This window comes from Letharia lupina, assembly GCF_014066315.1.
Source record: "Letharia lupina isolate WasteWater1 chromosome Unknown contig_16, whole genome shotgun sequence".
Lineage (NCBI taxonomy): Eukaryota > Fungi > Ascomycota > Lecanoromycetes > Lecanorales > Parmeliaceae > Letharia > Letharia lupina.
This window is the reverse complement of record NW_023502985.1, coordinates 678924-695475: the sequence shown is the minus strand read 5'-3', so window position 1 is coordinate 695475 and position 16552 is coordinate 678924. Positions and strand designations below refer to the sequence as shown.

General features: G+C 49.7%; 3 protein-coding genes across 3 annotated transcripts; 1 reads left to right on the top strand and 2 right to left on the bottom strand.

Annotated features, from left to right (window-relative positions):
• Positions 1-26: 26 nt before the first annotated feature.
• Positions 27-6623, bottom strand: HO133_003014 (uncharacterized protein; the record flags this gene model as incomplete). The annotated part of the gene is made up of 11 exons (XM_037293938.1): positions 27-270; positions 348-2914; positions 2998-3568; positions 3988-4062; positions 4114-4798; positions 4851-4905; positions 4961-4974; positions 5022-5134; positions 5264-6149; positions 6200-6337; positions 6392-6623. The coding sequence occupies 11 exons, from the start codon at positions 6621-6623 to the stop codon at positions 27-29; spliced, it is 5580 nt and encodes a 1859-aa protein (XP_037150016.1).
• A 1927-nt stretch (positions 6624-8550) lies between these two features.
• On the top strand, positions 8551-12986 carry HO133_003013 (uncharacterized protein; the record flags this gene model as incomplete). Its single annotated transcript, XM_037293937.1, has 4 exons — positions 8551-9209; positions 9260-9377; positions 9439-11178; positions 11271-12986. 4 exons carry the CDS (start codon positions 8551-8553, stop codon positions 12984-12986), a joined length of 4233 nt encoding a protein of 1410 aa, XP_037150015.1.
• Positions 12987-14741: 1755 nt separating this feature from the next.
• HO133_003012 (uncharacterized protein) lies at positions 14742-16179 on the bottom strand (the record flags this gene model as incomplete). The annotated part of the gene is made up of 2 exons (XM_037293936.1): positions 14742-15608; positions 15946-16179. 2 exons carry the CDS (start codon positions 16177-16179, stop codon positions 14742-14744), a joined length of 1101 nt encoding a protein of 366 aa, XP_037150014.1.
• Positions 16180-16552: the final 373 nt, after the last annotated feature.

Here is a 16552-nt window from a genome sequence, read left to right as displayed (position 1 = left end):
CAAACATCTCGCTCCCCTCTTCCAATTCAGGGAATGTCAAAAAACCCCTTCAACTTCTTAATCAGCGCCCACTCATCATTGCTGACATCAGGCCTATAAAATTCCTTCAAAGTATCGATACTCTGCCGTGAGATTAACGAGTAGAGTGCGTCCTTTTCTTCCCAATGTCGACCATAGACAGGTTGGTTGGGAGCTTCGATTTTAATGGCGACGGAGGGCTGGCCGCGCTTTACCATGGGAATTTGTTTGTGGTCGCGCTCGATTGATTGGCTGTAGGGGAATTAGTAACAATTCTCGGAAGACTTGTGGAAGAAGCGAAAGAGGGTACGGAGGACGAGGAAGCTTACACTCTGCCTAAATTGACAACCTCTTTGACGTTGGTGACCGGGTTCGTCCGTACCACGGCGATTGGCGTGAGGAGTCTGAGGTTGCCTTCAACAACATCTACCCCAACCACGATTGGATCCTTCTTATTAAACACCGCCACCTGATTCAGCACACAAGGGAACACAGCCAACAATTTACTATCCTCCTTCTTCTGCTCCGCCAACTGCGCCATATGTTTCGTAAAGTCGTCGAAAAGATGATAGATGATATCCGCCGTGAAAATTTTAATTCCCTCCCGGTCAGCATACTCTTGCGCTTCTTTATCAACTTTGACATCGAAACAGAGCATGACTGCATATTCCTTGGCTTTTTCGAGCATAATGCCTGCGGACATGACGTCCCGCTTGTAGACGGGGCCAATGGAGATGTTTGCGACAGGAATTTTGGAGACCTTGAGGAATTCAAGGAGGGCTTCGAGAGAGCCGAGGGTGGATGCTTGGACGCTGACACCACGTCCTGTTTTAGAGACTTTCGATAAGAGGTTCTCGATATCAGACATGACTTCCTCCTCAATATCCTCTTCGTCGTCGCCTGGTCCGACGACCAAGAGGCGCGAACCGGCGATGGCGTGTTCGAGGTCATTGGCCGCAATTTTGACACCTAGCGATGCTTTACATTCTTGGTTGTGGACATACTGGGACTTCAGGCGGAGCTCCTTTAGCGGTGCTGGGGTGAGTAATGCTCGAATGTTTGTGGCAATGGCGCCGTTGATACCGCAAAGAACTATCCGATCGCCCTCTCGTAGGACACCGTTAGATAGGACGACGTCGATGGTTGTGCCTAGACCTTCAATGACTTTCACTTCCAAGACTGTACACTCGACCTCGGAGAGATACATGAGTTTGTTGGTCATTCGCTCTTGCGTTAGACTGACGAGCAGCTTTAGCATGTCTGGTATACCTTCTCCTGTGTGCGCTGATGTTGGTACTAAGGAAACGAATTTAGCAAGGGACTTGTTCTCGCAGTAAAGCTCAGAGTTGAAGCCTTGCTCGGCGAAGGCGACTTTTGTCTTTTCGAGGCGATCTCGAAATTCGTTTTGAACCCCCTTGTTCTGTAAGGCCATACTTTCTTGAAAACCATTATTATCAATCTTCTTCCAGCCATATAGACGATCGATCTTGTTGAGAGCAACAATGAATGGTGTTTTCCGGTCACGGAGTAATTTCATCGACTCCAGAGTCTGCGGTTCCAGCCCGTGCATTATGTCGACAACGAGAATGGCAATATTACATAGCGAGGATCCTCGAGATCGCAAATTTGTGAAGGATTCGTGACCAGGAGTATCGATGACCAGAAGACCAGGTACCTTGAACTCGAAGCTGTTGTCCTTGTTGACGACCGCAGTTTTAGCTTCTAGGGCGTCAACTGGGAAATAGGTTGCACCTATTTGTTGCGTGATACCTCCAGCTTCACCTTCTTGGACATTAGTCTGCCGTATCTTGTCCAATAGCTTAGTCTTCCCGGTATCGACGTGACCCAGGATACAGCAAATAGGAGAACGGAGGTTGTCTTTTGATCTGGCGGCAAGCGCCTCCTCGTGTTGTTTCTGCCTCCTGGCTGCAGCTTCAGCTTTCTTCTGTGCAGCCGCTCGTTGTGTGGCTGTTCCTTGCGCATCAGCAGACGAGTCGTCTGAATCCGACTCGGAATCGGATTCAGCTGGCTTCTGTTGTGGCTTCTGCTGTGGTTTTTGTGCTGATGGAGCGGGCCTCGAAGGCAGGTCTATTTGTGCGGCTTTGAGTTGTTCCATAAGATTAGTGACAGCACTGGGCTTCCGAGGCGGTGATTGCGAGGCAGCAGCTTCTTCATCAGAGTCCATCTCCCAGCTCTCTTTAACATTACCGTCGTCAGCATCGGCAACAGCCTCCCAGTCCTCGAGGCCGTCACTTTCGGGCTCCTCTGCTGCTGCTGCCGCCGCAGCTTCAGCCCTCGCCTTCTCCTCTTCTTCTAGCCTCAGACGCTCCGCTTCTTCAGCTTGCCGCCGAGCTTCTGCCTCGGCAGCTTCTTTTTCTTCCTGTATTCTGGCATCGTCGCCTGGCTTCTTCAGTCCCTTCTTCTTCTTGTTATCGTACACCGGCTTCTTCTTCTCCGCAGGTTCCTCGTCCAGTCCTGCAACCTTTACACCGGCGGCAAGCATTTGTTCTCTCTTCAATTCATTCCGCCGATGCGCTTCCCGTTGGGCTGGTGTCATCAACTTGCCCTCTTTCTTTAACTGCTCTTTTTTCTCCTTGTCCTTCTCCTTCTTCCGCGCTCGAGCATCCTCTTTCCTCTTTTCTTCCTCCGCCGCTAATCGCTCCTCTTCTTCTATCCGGGCTCTCTCTTCGGCATCTGCCTTTTCTTGCTCCTCTTGCTGTCTTCTCAGAGCTTCCTGTTGTTTCTGGAGTGCTGCAAGGGCGGGCGGTAATTTCTTCTTTCCTCCTTTCCCTGCATCGGCAGCTGAGGCAGCCTCAGACTTCGCTTCGACTACGGGCTTCACAGGCTCCTCTTTTTGTGCCGGAAGAGCACCTCCTTGTTTCTTTTTTGCAGCAGCCTGGAAACAAAAAGCATGTTAATAAGCCACGGCCTCTCTGTATCCCTACGCTTGTAAGGTCAACACTAAAGATATGCACGTACCTGCTCTTTCTTCCTCGCCTTCTCTCTCTCTTTCTTTTCCTTCTCTTTCTCCTTCTTACTCTTGACCCCTCCTGTGCCCCCCTCTTCTGTATCCTCTCCGTCCTCGTCCTCGTTGGGCACTAGTGTCCCTTCTTTCTTCCCCTGTTTACCCTTCCCACTCTTGGCCTTCGTAACCTGCTCATCGAATAGGTCCTCTGTCGTAGCCTCCTCAGGTGCCGTGAAGGCTAGGTCTTGTATACCATTGGGTTCGACATGACCGTTGACACCATCCGCTGTGGGAGGATCTTCGCCGTTCACATAGTCTTCCTCCACAACCTTGCCTTTCTTCTTCTTGTTAGACTTGTTTTTCTTGAGTGCAGCCAGTAGACCGCCTCCTCCACCAGGAGCTTCATCAGGTTCGGCATCTCGGGCTGCTTCAACCTCTTTGGCTTCTTGGGCTGCGGCGGCGATAGGATCCGGGGTTTCACCCAAGTCTGCTTCCCAGTCGTCGTTGCCCTTCTTGTTGCCTTTCTTTTTGGGCGCCATTTGTGCAGGGAAGGCTTTTGGAATAAAGAGCTTGAAGGATGGTTCTCTAAACGTTTAGTAGGGTATCTGTGGGCGGCGCTGAATGGCGTGGGCTGAAGTTTGATCGTGGGAGCGGCAAAGATGCTTGCTAGTGCGGGATGCGGAGAAGGAATTGGCGGTGGTTTGACGGTGACCGAAGATACTTCGTAGATGAACCTGAACATACAAATTTAGTTCACATAAATGTCTCATGCCTTTTGAGAATTCCTTTCGTTAAGCTGTGGATACACACTGAGCAAGCTTCTACTCAGGATGTGTGGGACTCGGTACTCTACAGGAGGAAGATCAGCTTCATTGAGATGAGTCATTTCACAAATTCTTCAGATCTATGAGTGCTCGACTCTACTTTTAAGAAGCTGGGTATCCGAATAAGAACTACAGGGAGCTATAAACGAAGGGCGAGTTCATATCATTCAAAAGCCTAACAAAGGTCTTGTCGTATTCGTGGCTCCAACTCCATCGCCACTCGGCTTGGTGACCTTTACAGCGGGACTGCCATGTCTGTCAAAATATATCAGCACATAATCTCCAGCAACTGAAGGGGATATTCACGCGAAGAATGTAAACTTGATCGCAATAGCCAATCCCGCGTGCAACAACACCACCGCAATGACCAGCACCCGACTAATCTTCGCGTCTGTAACACTCACAACCGGCCACAGATTCCTGACCAGAAACGCAACGCTCACCACAAACCCTAACGCAGTGAAGACATAGTTCAACATTGAAATCGGACTCCAGCTGATGATGGCCACGGGTATCCATATCACATTCGCATACCCATACAACGCCCAACATTCGACGAGTGTTGCGGATTCGGCTCCAAACCACCGCAGCAAGGCCCATAGTCCAACAGGGACGAAGCCCGTGTAACCGTAAATCAAACCCGCGGCGCCGCTGAGCAGGGCGAAATTGTATTCGAAATGGATATCATGGTTCCGGCTCAGGTATTGACTCATAGTAGCTGTGATGAAAAGTATAAAGACAAGCGTCGTAGCGATCCAGAACGGGCCGTAGAGATCGGGGTTTCCGTCTAGAATATCCAGGAACGGGGCACGCGGGTAGAGAGACGAGGTACAGCGGCGGAGCACTTCTGATGTATCGACATCGAAAAATTGGGCATAGAATGATAGGGTCCAGAGGAAACGTTTGGACGGTGTGGGATTTTGGGTGCTGCCGAAGGGAGTGGATGTGTCTGGAAGTATTTTGGAGCGTGGGTTCGATGGGTCGTTGAAGTCTAGCAGCAGGAAGTTAGAAATAGGAGGTTTGGGCGAGTCCTGAGAGCATACTGGAAGAATGGAATTCGAGGTCGTCTTGTTGGAGGTCTGTATGACCCAGATCGCCCTTGGGACGAGGTTAGCGTGTGTGGGTTGAAGTTTCCATTGGACAGTGAGCATACCCCTTCATCGACGTCTACGACGACATCATAGCCCTGGTTCGCCATCAAGAACTGTACCCACCTTTTCTTTGTCCTGGGTGAGGTACTGTGAATGGCGGAGCTGAGCGTCGATTGACAAACGTGTCGCCAAGCTCGAGATCGGCTAAGTTGCCTTTTTTGTAGGCCAAGGTCACTCTATCCCGCACTCGATGTCACTTCAGTGTAGGGACTTCCACAGGTCGACTGGCAGAGATCTGAATCTCTTTAGCTTTTGTGATCTATTGGTGTATATAAAGTACAACATCCATATAAGTAGCCTCTCACAGTTTCCAACGAAACTTCCTGAAGACTTCCAATACCTTCTTTAGACCAAAACTGGGATCCAGTCCCACTCTTCTGCTAAACCATATCGAAAAGATACCGACCAAGAATGCCAACCCCATTCGACTAGCAGGACGTCTGTATTTCCATATAGTTGCCATTGCTCGTTTCTGCAACTCTTCTCTCCGTAGCTGTAATGCCTGGTATTCGAACAGGTCTTCGCCGTCCTCGAGAGTCTGGTTTCTGACAGATTCTCTTGTGGTTTTTAGGACGCTGTAAACTGAGATCTTCGCCCAAGCTCTTAACGGCAGACTTTCCGGAGGATGCTCCTCAAATAGCGTCATCGCCCGGGAGATCAGAGCTTCCAAGTTCAGAGGCTTGGGTAGCTTGGACAGGACCGAATGAAGCATCTCGGGTTCTTCCGCAGGGATCTCAAACAGTTCATCGCGGCGCGAGAGTATGATAACGGCAAAGAAGTAGATGGAGACAACAGCTGGTTGCGCGATCAAAAAGTCAAACAGTCGAGCTATGTCACCATACTCCTGAATGTCATGAGCGTACAAAGTAAGTGTAGCCGCCAAGGCGAAGAACGGCCGCGTCTGTGACAAATGGAGGCAGAGCTTCGGATCCACCGCGTAGAGGATGGTCGGCAGTAGGTTCAGATGTTCAAGGGATGCCGAGAGCGAAGGCAGCATGAAATCACGAATACGTAAGAGTGAGATATGAGCGACAGCTGTGGGCGCTCGATCGACACCAAGAACAAGTAGAAAGACCTGAACGATATCGTGGAATCCTTGAAAGTAGGAAAGCATCGGGTGTTCCCTTAAGACTTGAATGATCACCGACGAAAGCTCGCGTTTCCGTCGATCAAGCTGCCTTTCCGATTCGTCTAGATTTGAATTAGCATCAAGCTATCCTAGGGGCTCAAAGCACGCCTACCTTTCGGGTAGTAGATGAAGGACCGGTTCACATCAAGCTCGACTTGATCTTCATCTTTATGGATTGGAAGATCCAGCGGGTAGCGAGCAGAGCCGGTGAGCTCAGACTCTTCGCTTCTGTAGCCCAGCAAAAGTGGCCCTCAGTAGCGGTCAGTCTCGGGAAATAGGGGAATTTCAGCTCTGGCAGACTTACAGACCACCTTCCGTACCTCGTCGTTGATCAAGCCACCGGTAGAAGTTGCCAGTCTGATCAAGAGATCTAGATCGTGGGGATCCTCGCAAGCAGCTAGTATACGATTGACCTCATGTGGCAGCTTTGATTCTCCAGCATCCCTGTTCTGAGATTCTTTGGAAATACCAACTGCGGAGGTACGGCTGTCAGATTGTTCTGACAGCTCACGCTTGTCCTCATTCCGCCTCTCCATTGCACGTGTATGGTGATATGGTCGACCCCGAAGGCCTGCGAAAGGTGGAGATGATCATAGCTTGCAGCAACCGTAATGTAGAAGCAAGACTGACAGGTCTTCAATCATGGGTGCTGAGATGTTACGAGTAGTACGGCGGATGATCGGCGGTGCAGGGCAAGACGGCGGGGACCGACTACCGAGGTACTATCCGATAACCGCCCAGGCCGAGGCAACAAATTTAACCGAGATTCTTCCCTCACATTCAATAGCTTCCTTATATTAATCATTAAATAACTCCACTACCAATAGTCCAATATGCCTCAAATTGCTACCCTACCTACTTCTGATAAGGACGAATTAGATTAGGCCTTAGAGCAGCAAAAAAAAGCCTCAAAAACCAAGGAGAGACAGCAATTTCTTGAAAAACGTGACAATCTTCTCCAGCGTATTCCACCACTCCCAGAGTATCAACCAATGAAAATTGAGTATCGGGCAGCCGTCAGTCATCTTCCAAGTGACCTATTTCTTACTTCACGTACTATGTTTGATCTCATATAAACTACTACTGTCTGGGAAATACTTCGAGATAATACAAATTTGTATGCCTCTGCTCAGAGTTCTCGCGATCCTTATTGGTACTCTACAACTATATCAGAGCTTAAAATCTTCATCGCTATTATAATCTATATAAGAATCTTTTACTTTTCTATTATTTATGAAAGCGTAATAATAGAGTTATTAAAAGAAGGAGATCTCTATCGAGCAAGGCCAAATCCTCTCTCTATCTCTACACTACGAGGTAATCATAATTAGTAAGACTTAAAGGCCATTCGGGCGTGCCTTATGTGTCGTAAGGATATTCAAAATCGAGGTTTTGGGCGAGAGATCAGTGGGAATAGGGATGATGCTTTCAAGACACGCGGGGGATATAAAGTATGTCAGGTCTTCTTATGTCGCAAAGGGGATTGCGTAAGACGATTTCATGGAAGGAATGATGCATTGAACTCTATATAATAGATCTAGACTACATTTATTGAATCATATTGATGTGGTGGGGTAGTAATCGAAATAATGGTGCGGAGAAAACAATTTGTTGCCTCTCGGCGTTTAACGGATACTCGTGCATTCCAGAAGTGAGTTACTTGATAGAGCGAGGACGCCAATAGATCAAGCGACGTGCCGCTGAGTGGAAATATCTATTGGTGTCCTCGCTTTATCAAGTAACTCACTTCTGGAATCCACGACTAATACCGACAGGCCTCCAAGCGCCAGCTTACCTTACTCTACCGTACTTCACGGCCAGCAGTACCAGCAGCACAATAATGACCTTTACATATTCTCCATTGAGACACCAAAAGGCGACCCGCATTCAAGCAGAAGATTCGTTGATTCCATCATCATCATCTTCATCACAATTCAATTGGTCCTTCCTTGAGAGTAGTGGACATTTTCTACTGGAGAGGTACGAGTACTCCGCTCGAATCCCCAGAAAAAGGTCGCCGGCCCACCAGCCCAAGGATATTTGGGTGCAAGTCCCGTGAATAGGTCGCCGTCGATTTTCAGTTGCATAATCGTTCCCGCTCAGCTGGAACCTTTAGCTTCTTCTCCTTTAGGTTGCGTGAATATTGCTGGCGTCGCACCCATGTACCCTCACCACATCGAGACAGCTCTTTCTCTCTGTCTTCCGCATGAGGGGCAATGAGCCCCTTGACAATTGCTTCCAGACTCTACAGACTAGGCCAGGCATATTTCAGAGGGGTTGATTCCTTTTCTCCCTCGTCTTAGGACGCCGTTGCTCCCTCGAGTTGCCCTAGTTCCCTGGCAACTTGTCCTTGTTTCCTTTGGCTTAAGAGGACTGCAGATCTACCATAGCCTCTCCTGTAATCTTTGAAAAGGCCCAAGAACATTGTTACAACAGTGGATTATCGTTGAGCCTTTCCTCAAAATGTCGGTTCGAACTACTGTCCTTGAGAATGGAAGATGGGTCACTAGAAACGTGGACCCCTACCATGTAAGAGCCCAAAATGCAGAAACGCCGCGCAAAGAACGGAGTCAGCCGTCGATCAGTCTTCCAAAGACGCCTTCTTTAGGAATCCTTACGAAGACTCTGGTCAGAAGTTCCGTCATCAACCGGATTATCCCTGCAAGAATACGGCACAAGACGAAGAACGACGTGCTCTTTATATCGGCAAATTCAGTAACAATCAAAGAAGCCAAAGCGGACTACACTTTAAGAGAAATAGCCACCAAGAGTGACTTTGACTCAGCAATCAAGTCCGCTAGAGTAATCGGAGAGCGAAGGGAGCTGACAAGACACGACTACAGCTATAGAAAGCTCAGGAAGGAGGAGCGTTGGGATGATACCCACGCTAACAAACATAACGATTTGGTCCCGGAAGAAAATCTTCCGGATTGTGCTGCCCTGTACCGACGAGAGCTTCCACCTCATATCCTCGTTCTAGCTTTGGAGTCGAACAGGCTTGTGTTCTTGTGTGCAGTCAGTGGAGATTTGGAGCATGCTGAACTTTTCTGGAGTCAGAAGGCCTTGCCAGCTCCGACCTCGCCTTTGCAACGCCTTGGCGAGCATATTGCTGTCGATCCGAAGTGCGTTGTGAGCCAGATACGTTGGACAAGCTCCTGACTGACAAGTCTAGGTCCCGAGCAATGGCTGTTGCTGCTCACGAAGACAGAGCTTACGTATACGCTTTGAAGCCAATGAACGAGATGAGAGCAGAGTTCAAGGAGAAGTCTCAGCTTGGGCCGATCAAAGAAGTGAGTGTTCGGTCAATCTAGCTTGTGCACACCCCCCAGCTAATAACCATCTCACTGTAAGGAAAAGCTCATCTTGCTGGGCGGAAGAATTCTGAAGATGGAATTCCTCCATCCGCCGGAGGACGAGCCAAACCAAATTATTCTGCTGTTCGTTGTCGCAAGGGATCACCAAAGTTGGTTGTTTTGGTACGACTGGAACGCTGATATGCCTTTGCACCTGTCTCAGCCGAGGCCAAATAAGATAGCTTTGCATCCAGACGAACAGCTGCCCTTACTTCTGATACCTCTTATGAAAAACAGTGCATTTATCATGGTGTGTGAGAAACGCCTGGTCTTGATCAAGGATATCTTGACGGGGGGTTGCCACCGGTTCTTACATCGCCTCGCCGTTGAGCAAGAGCCTCAAGAACCTGGCGTTTCTACGAGGCGGCCACTTTGGGTTCAATGGGCAAGACCAATGAGATCCAAGAAGAAGAGGCCTAACGAAGACAACATAGTCTTATGCCGAGAGGACGGGATTGTGCAGTATGTGGTGATTGATCATGGTCTCAAAGAGATGATCGACAGCAACCACAACGTTGGCAGACTCGGGGTCAACATCAACACATCATTTGCGACTGTAGATATTGGTCTTTATACAGAGGATGTGCTGATCGCAGGCGGCGACGAAAGCGATGGAGGTCTGTGGAGCTTTCCACCCCGTCAGAAAAGTCCCAATCAGCGAGGTACTTTACCAAATTGGACGCCGATCAATGATTTCGCTATTGCCAATGTTCCGATGGACCGACAGAATGCAGGGATCACAGTTGCAGCAAACAACGCCTCAAAGGGACAACAACGGCTGTTCGCATGCTCCGGCAGAGGAAAATACGGCGCGATCTCAGAGATACGCTACGGAGTGCAAGCATCGAAGAAAATCAGCACAGTATCTGATCTTATCGATGAATTGAAAAATGGGTTGTTTGGAATCTGGGCCTTGCACGGCTTCTACGGAAACACAGACGAGCAAGACAGGCAAGACAATTATCTGGAAGACGTCACATATATCATCTTGTCTCACCCACTGCGAACTTATCTTCTGCGAGTGTGGCTGAAGCAAGAACCAGAACCCACTGGCGATGATGTAGGCCTGCTAAAGGCTGATTATAAACTCATTGACCATGATGTGGGTCTTGACCTCAACGCTAGGACGATCGCTGCAGGGCGCACAAATCGAGGCCTCACTATTCAAATTACAGAAACCTCTCTTATGGCCACATCATTGCCTTCGCCACCGTTGAACGACAAAGAGATTAAAGAAGAGGATATGGAGGACACAAAGCCGGACAAAAATCAACTTGACGCCGAGAGATATGAGCCAGGATCTAAGTATCCATTTGGAGACTCGCGGATTCTGGCGGCCTGTATACACACAACTGCGGACAACACCATTATTGTTTTCGCTACCCAACGGAATGGACAGTTTTATCTAGAATCTGGAAATTTTGCCAATGAATATCAGCATTTGGATCAACAAATACCGCTTCACGTACAACCATCCTGCCTCTCTGTGCTGGAAACCGGAAAAGAACTTCTCGTACTCGTTGGTACTCTTGCGGGAGAGCTGGATATCTATCTGCCGGCCAACATTGGCTCCGGGCTCCTGAACCCTGCTACTACCATTCACCATACTTTTGCCGGTCCCTTTGGTATATGTGATAGTATCGCTATCATCGCAAGGGCCACGAGCAAAGGGGTACAACCGCTCCTTGTCTGTGGCCTCCGCGATGGCACTGTGGAAACATTAAATCTGAGCAAGGAAGTAGGTACATGTGAGTTTACCACTATCCTGGGATTCTACCCAAGATGTACATGCTGACAATGGCAATGGACCATCTAACTCTCTGCGAAAAGCTGGCTTTCGGCCATACTTCCGTGGCTGTCCTTAAGGACACAACGGCCAATAGAGTCGTCATCCATTGCGAGAACACTTTATGCACCCTAGAATATCCCCAAAAGGACGATAAAGCACCCGCGACGGTGCTCAACGTGTGGATAACAGACCCATGCAAACCTTCACTTCAGCAAGGTAAAATCTCTGCAATCAGTCAAGTTGTGGATTCATGGTTGCCCGGAGGAACCCCTGGATTCACCGCTGAATCTTTCGTTTGCATGGATGGCAATCAACTCCATACGATCTCTCTCGATTCGCAGCCAAAAATGGTTCCTCGCCGTCTAGAGCTTGGTGGGAGTCCTGTTAGAGTGTTATATTCAAAACACCTGGATAAGCTCATTGTTCTCCACAACAAGTTCGAAGTTCTTCGGTCTGCTAGACAAATCCATGGGCGACCTAACGTCCGAGGCAAGCGTGCTCTGCGCCCGATGATCTCGTTTCTGGACTCGGATGTCGACCCAGTCGCCGGGCTTGATCCCGATGCAATGGACATTGATGATGGGGAAGAGCCCAAAGACAATCAAGCGCTCATGATATCGGAATGCAAACCAGGCGAGAAGTTCCTTGGTGTGACCGAGTGGTTCCCTATAGTTGGCGTCAACGAGTACCATATGTTGGTCATTAACACCATGTTGACCCGGGCACAAAAGCCAGTCGGGCGGTTACTCTTCTTCGCAATTACCAAGGAAAGAAGCAATCAGCCTCCAAAACTTGTCACAAAGAAAGCGATTGATACGGATGAACCTGTGTATTCTGTGGCTATATACCCTGACAAGTCGCTCGTCTACTGCTGCGGAAACGATCTATACATGCAGTCTCTCGGGGTAGCTGATCCATCTCGGATCAATTGGCAAACTCCAGTCAAAGTTGCAATGCGGTCACCGGGAAGGCATATAACCGTGAAAGAGCCATACATATATGTTTCAAGCAGTCGTGAGTCGTTGTCAGTATATCGGTGCGATGCTGGTCAGCTGATCTACCAGTTCGGGGATCAGTCCGCTCGATGTGGTTTACATCATCTTCAGTTGCCCACCCACTCACTTGTTCTAGCTTCGGATATGTCAAATACAGTCGTAGGACTATGGCAGCCTCCCGAGCGAAGGATCGATAATGCGATGACTACAGTGTTTGAGGCTGTGTTGCAAGCATCCATAACCCGTCTCAGACACGTCAGTCGTCCGATATGGTCTCACGATCCTCGTAGTTCCCTTGAAAGCAATGGGAACAAGCCCGTCAACTCTTCACCACCAGTGGATGAAGTAATACTCGGCTCCTCCGCAGATGGTACTCTGACTCAAATGTCTATCCTTTCTAGCATTGAATGGCGCTTCCTTCGCTTCACTCAAAACATGGCCGAGCGACACCCCATAATCTGCCCCTTCCACCCAGGCAAGCCCCATCGAAGACACATTGAGCCTTCGGCTGCCCGACCGCATTACATGCATATCAACGGGGACATACTCGAACGAATAGTCGATCGAGGGGGCGAAGGCCTGTTGAACGACATGCTAGATGTGGAACCGGACCATGAAAGCCACACGGACTTTGGGTCTAAGGAAGAGAGAAGGGAGAGGTTTGAGGAGTTGGCGAAGGCAGTGCTGAAGGACGTGGAGAAGGGCGACGTGTTGGGAAGGGTGGTACTGTGGCTTAGGTACCAATTGCGGAATGCGCTTTAGATGTGTTTATGATGATGAATGATGAGGCTTGGGGATGAAGACCGATGAGCTACGAGAATGATGGCAGGAATCCTTGAAGTATGACGAACGTTCGCTTATGCACTTTCCAACTGTAAAACAAACCAGAGGGCGTCATCATGACAAATAGGCAAGATCAACCCAACAACCCGCGGACTTTCGAGTCAAGTAGCTTTGTATTTGCCTATGCTATCTCATCCGCCTAGCACACAACAACAGCACAAACTCCTTTCATCTCAACCGTCCAGCTCAACCCACAGCCACAGCGTATCCTCTACTTCAACTTCTTCTTTGGCCTCAGCTGGTTCGTGTGGCCGCACTTCTTTTTACGGCTACGTCCTGTCAGCTGCAGCCCGCGATGTTCCACGAAAGAACGCCTACCAGTTCGTTGCTCGTGGTGGGAGACGGGCGTAGCCTGGAATCCCCCATCCGTCAGCAGTCTTCCCCCACTTGCCGCTGGGAACCCGGGCAAGCTTGGGGAATCGGAGAGGGGGCCGGGACGTACATTTCCGGCAGACCATCTTGTCGCAGTTGTATTTCGAGGCCAGAGCCTTGAGGGAGGGCTCGATGATGCCGCCGCGGAGACGGAGGACGAGGTGCAGGGTGGATTCCTGTTCACGTGCAGGTCGTCAGCGTTTTGTTTCCCAAAGGCCTGCACAATTCGAAACTCCGGCAGATTCCCTCCCTGGCCCACTGCTCTTGCTCCCCACCAACAGTTTTGTGGATGCAACCTACTTTTTGGATGTTGTAATCCGACAGCGTACGCCCGTCCTCCAACTGCTTCCCGGCGAAGATCAAACGCTGCTGGTCCGGCGGGATACCCTCCTTGTCTTGGATCTTGGCCTTGACATTGTCGATGGTGTCGGAGGATTCGACTTCGAGCGTGATGGTTTTACCCGTGAGGGTTTTGACGAAGCTGTGACATTGTCAGTTCTCTGTGGGCGGACGGGCTGTTGTGGGTGAGGGCCGCGGGAGCTTACATCTGCACTGTGGTTGAGAGCAGAAGTTAGTACATGTAGATTCAATGACATGGCGATGTGGAAGGTGGCTTACTGATTGCGGTTCTTCGATCCTGCTGTGCTTAGGTGTGGTCTTTTGATGTCGATGACTTGGAGTTTTGGATTGTTCGTGGGGCGAAATGGCTCTGCCAGCCGAGACTTGGCGCTAGTTTGATTCGGGCACGACGTCCTCTACATAAGTATTGTGGAGTAAGAGAATTAACGGGTGACGGAATAGATCATCGTTTACGGCAGTCAAAGACAAGAATATATGAGGCGTTATAGCTACATTTTCGCTCTTAGCGATCTCTACTACTACAATAATCTCAACATGCTGCTCTCAGAAGGATAAGACTAGACATAAAGGCTCGAGTGAAACCTTTCGTGAAAACAGGAACGTTGACTGTAAAGAGTGCACCTTGATAGAGCTTCTCAGCTTCTGTGGTTCAAAACTTCGGGTAGAGGATTACCCTGTGACGTTGGGGCTTGGATCATAGAGTACATTCTTTTCAATTAGAAACCCGCATACGAATGGGCTTATGCTATCTGTCATGGATACACTGATGATACTGCATAGTGGACTTCTGGATCAGACAGTGGATCTAGACGGGACAAACACGCAATACGCAGGCTCGCACGCAGACAGCAGCACATTTGATCACTGATACATCAGGTGGGAATCTTAACAAGTTTCTCAGGTCGTGGTTTGTGGGAGTTATGCGAAGCTATCAAGAGGACATTATTCAATCGTCTTGATCCACTTCTCGAGCATCTCGATGATTTCCAAATTGTTTTTCTCAAGAAACTGTAGGTGCCCATTCCCGTGAACCCCCTCGTCCGCAAGCTTGAGATGCTTCACGTTCACGCCTGCCTGCCTAAGGAAGCGCACAGTGAACTCATCGTAAGAAGCATGGGAGCTTGCTTCGCCTGTTTCTAACAACACGGGTATCTTGGAGAGATTCTTGAGTCTTCGCGCAGGCTCCTGTTGCAGGATACAGGTTCTGCCATTGAGGGCAGGTTGTTCGTGTGTTTGCAATGGTGCCTGGCCGTCAATCGTGGCATCGGCTGGTGGATCATAGCTCATGGGGATGTCCGTTATACCGTAGAGCTTGACCGTGGCGTCTTTGACAATAGTGCTTTGGAAAGGTGGTCCGCTGGGTTCAATTGCGACAATGGCTTTGACAAGCTCAGGTCGAACGTCAGCCCACAGCCAGCCATGGGTGCCACCTTGAGAATGAGTGGCTAAGACAGCGGGCCCTATGCGGTCCAGCAGGCTAGCTCCAGCGGTCTGCATAAGTGTTTGTTCCACGCTATAGTCCCTGAGGGAGGGGACGGTGCTGGCGTAGTAAGCATCAAATACAGGGTCGCCAACACGGCCCGAGCCTGGCCATTGCGTGTGAAGGGCGGCCTCCGGCCAGAGCTGAAAGTCGCGGCATGCAGTCCAGCGTTTTTCGGCCAGTTCGGCAGTATAGGTGATAGTTGGGCCAGTAGAAGGGTGGTAAGAAGAGCGGCCGCGCGAGATTTGGTCGAGGAGGTAGACAGTATAGCCTTGGTCTAGGAGCCAGGATGCCCACCCTTTACGGCCATCAGGAGTGTTGAGGAAGTTCTGTGCATTATGGATGTCAGCGAGGGATTACAAAGGAAAGGTGGACGCTTTAATGGATATGCCAAGTGCGAATTTGCCAAAAGAATCCTGGTACAAGAGAGGACAACAGCATGCGATGAGATACGATCAATCCAAAACAGTTGCGTTGAGACTGGCGAGGAAGGTCTGCTTGCTCGCACTGTTAGCTCTTCAATCCCCAGGCCGATCTTCCCCAGGGTGTCTCGCGTACGGCACACCTTCTCTTTTCTCAAAGGACGTAAGTCATGATCGACATGCGTTCTTTGCCTGCGCAGTGAATTGAACAATTTGAAGCAGACAAAGCAATGACTTAACCCACCGTTCCTGTCTGACCACCTCCTTGAATAAAGACTATTGGCCATGGGTGCTTTACACCACCAGCTGGCGTGAGCTGCTCCACGTACATCTGGCCTGTGAATATACGCTGGCCATCGCCACTCTCGGCATCCACATACTCACCTCCTACGTAGAAATAGGAGCGATTGTACAGCGATTCTGCTGTGGCTGGGACGGGTATAGCGTGGAAGACACGTTCGGCTGATGTTGTGGGCATTGCTGGGTATAACAATCCTACCTAGTACACGGACACTGATCAACGCGCTATGCGGTGTACGCTGAATGTCTTGCCAATTGCAAAAGGCGGGTGATAACAGTGAATGTCTAGATGTAGTTCGGTGACACAAAGTGCTGACTCTTGCCGCAGACGAGGACTGTTGTGACGGAGGGTAAAATGGCGCTCCGAATCCCTCAATCCAGCCGCTGCCCCTCGCTTCCGACGGTTCTTAAAGTGATTTAGATGGTTTCTTTACCGAGTAAAAAAACCATAGATGTCTAAAACAAAGGGTACGCCGTCTGACTGAGCCGATCAGGATATTGAAGCAGAACAATGGTTGCGCATGCGATTGGTAGAAATACGAGCCCACTCC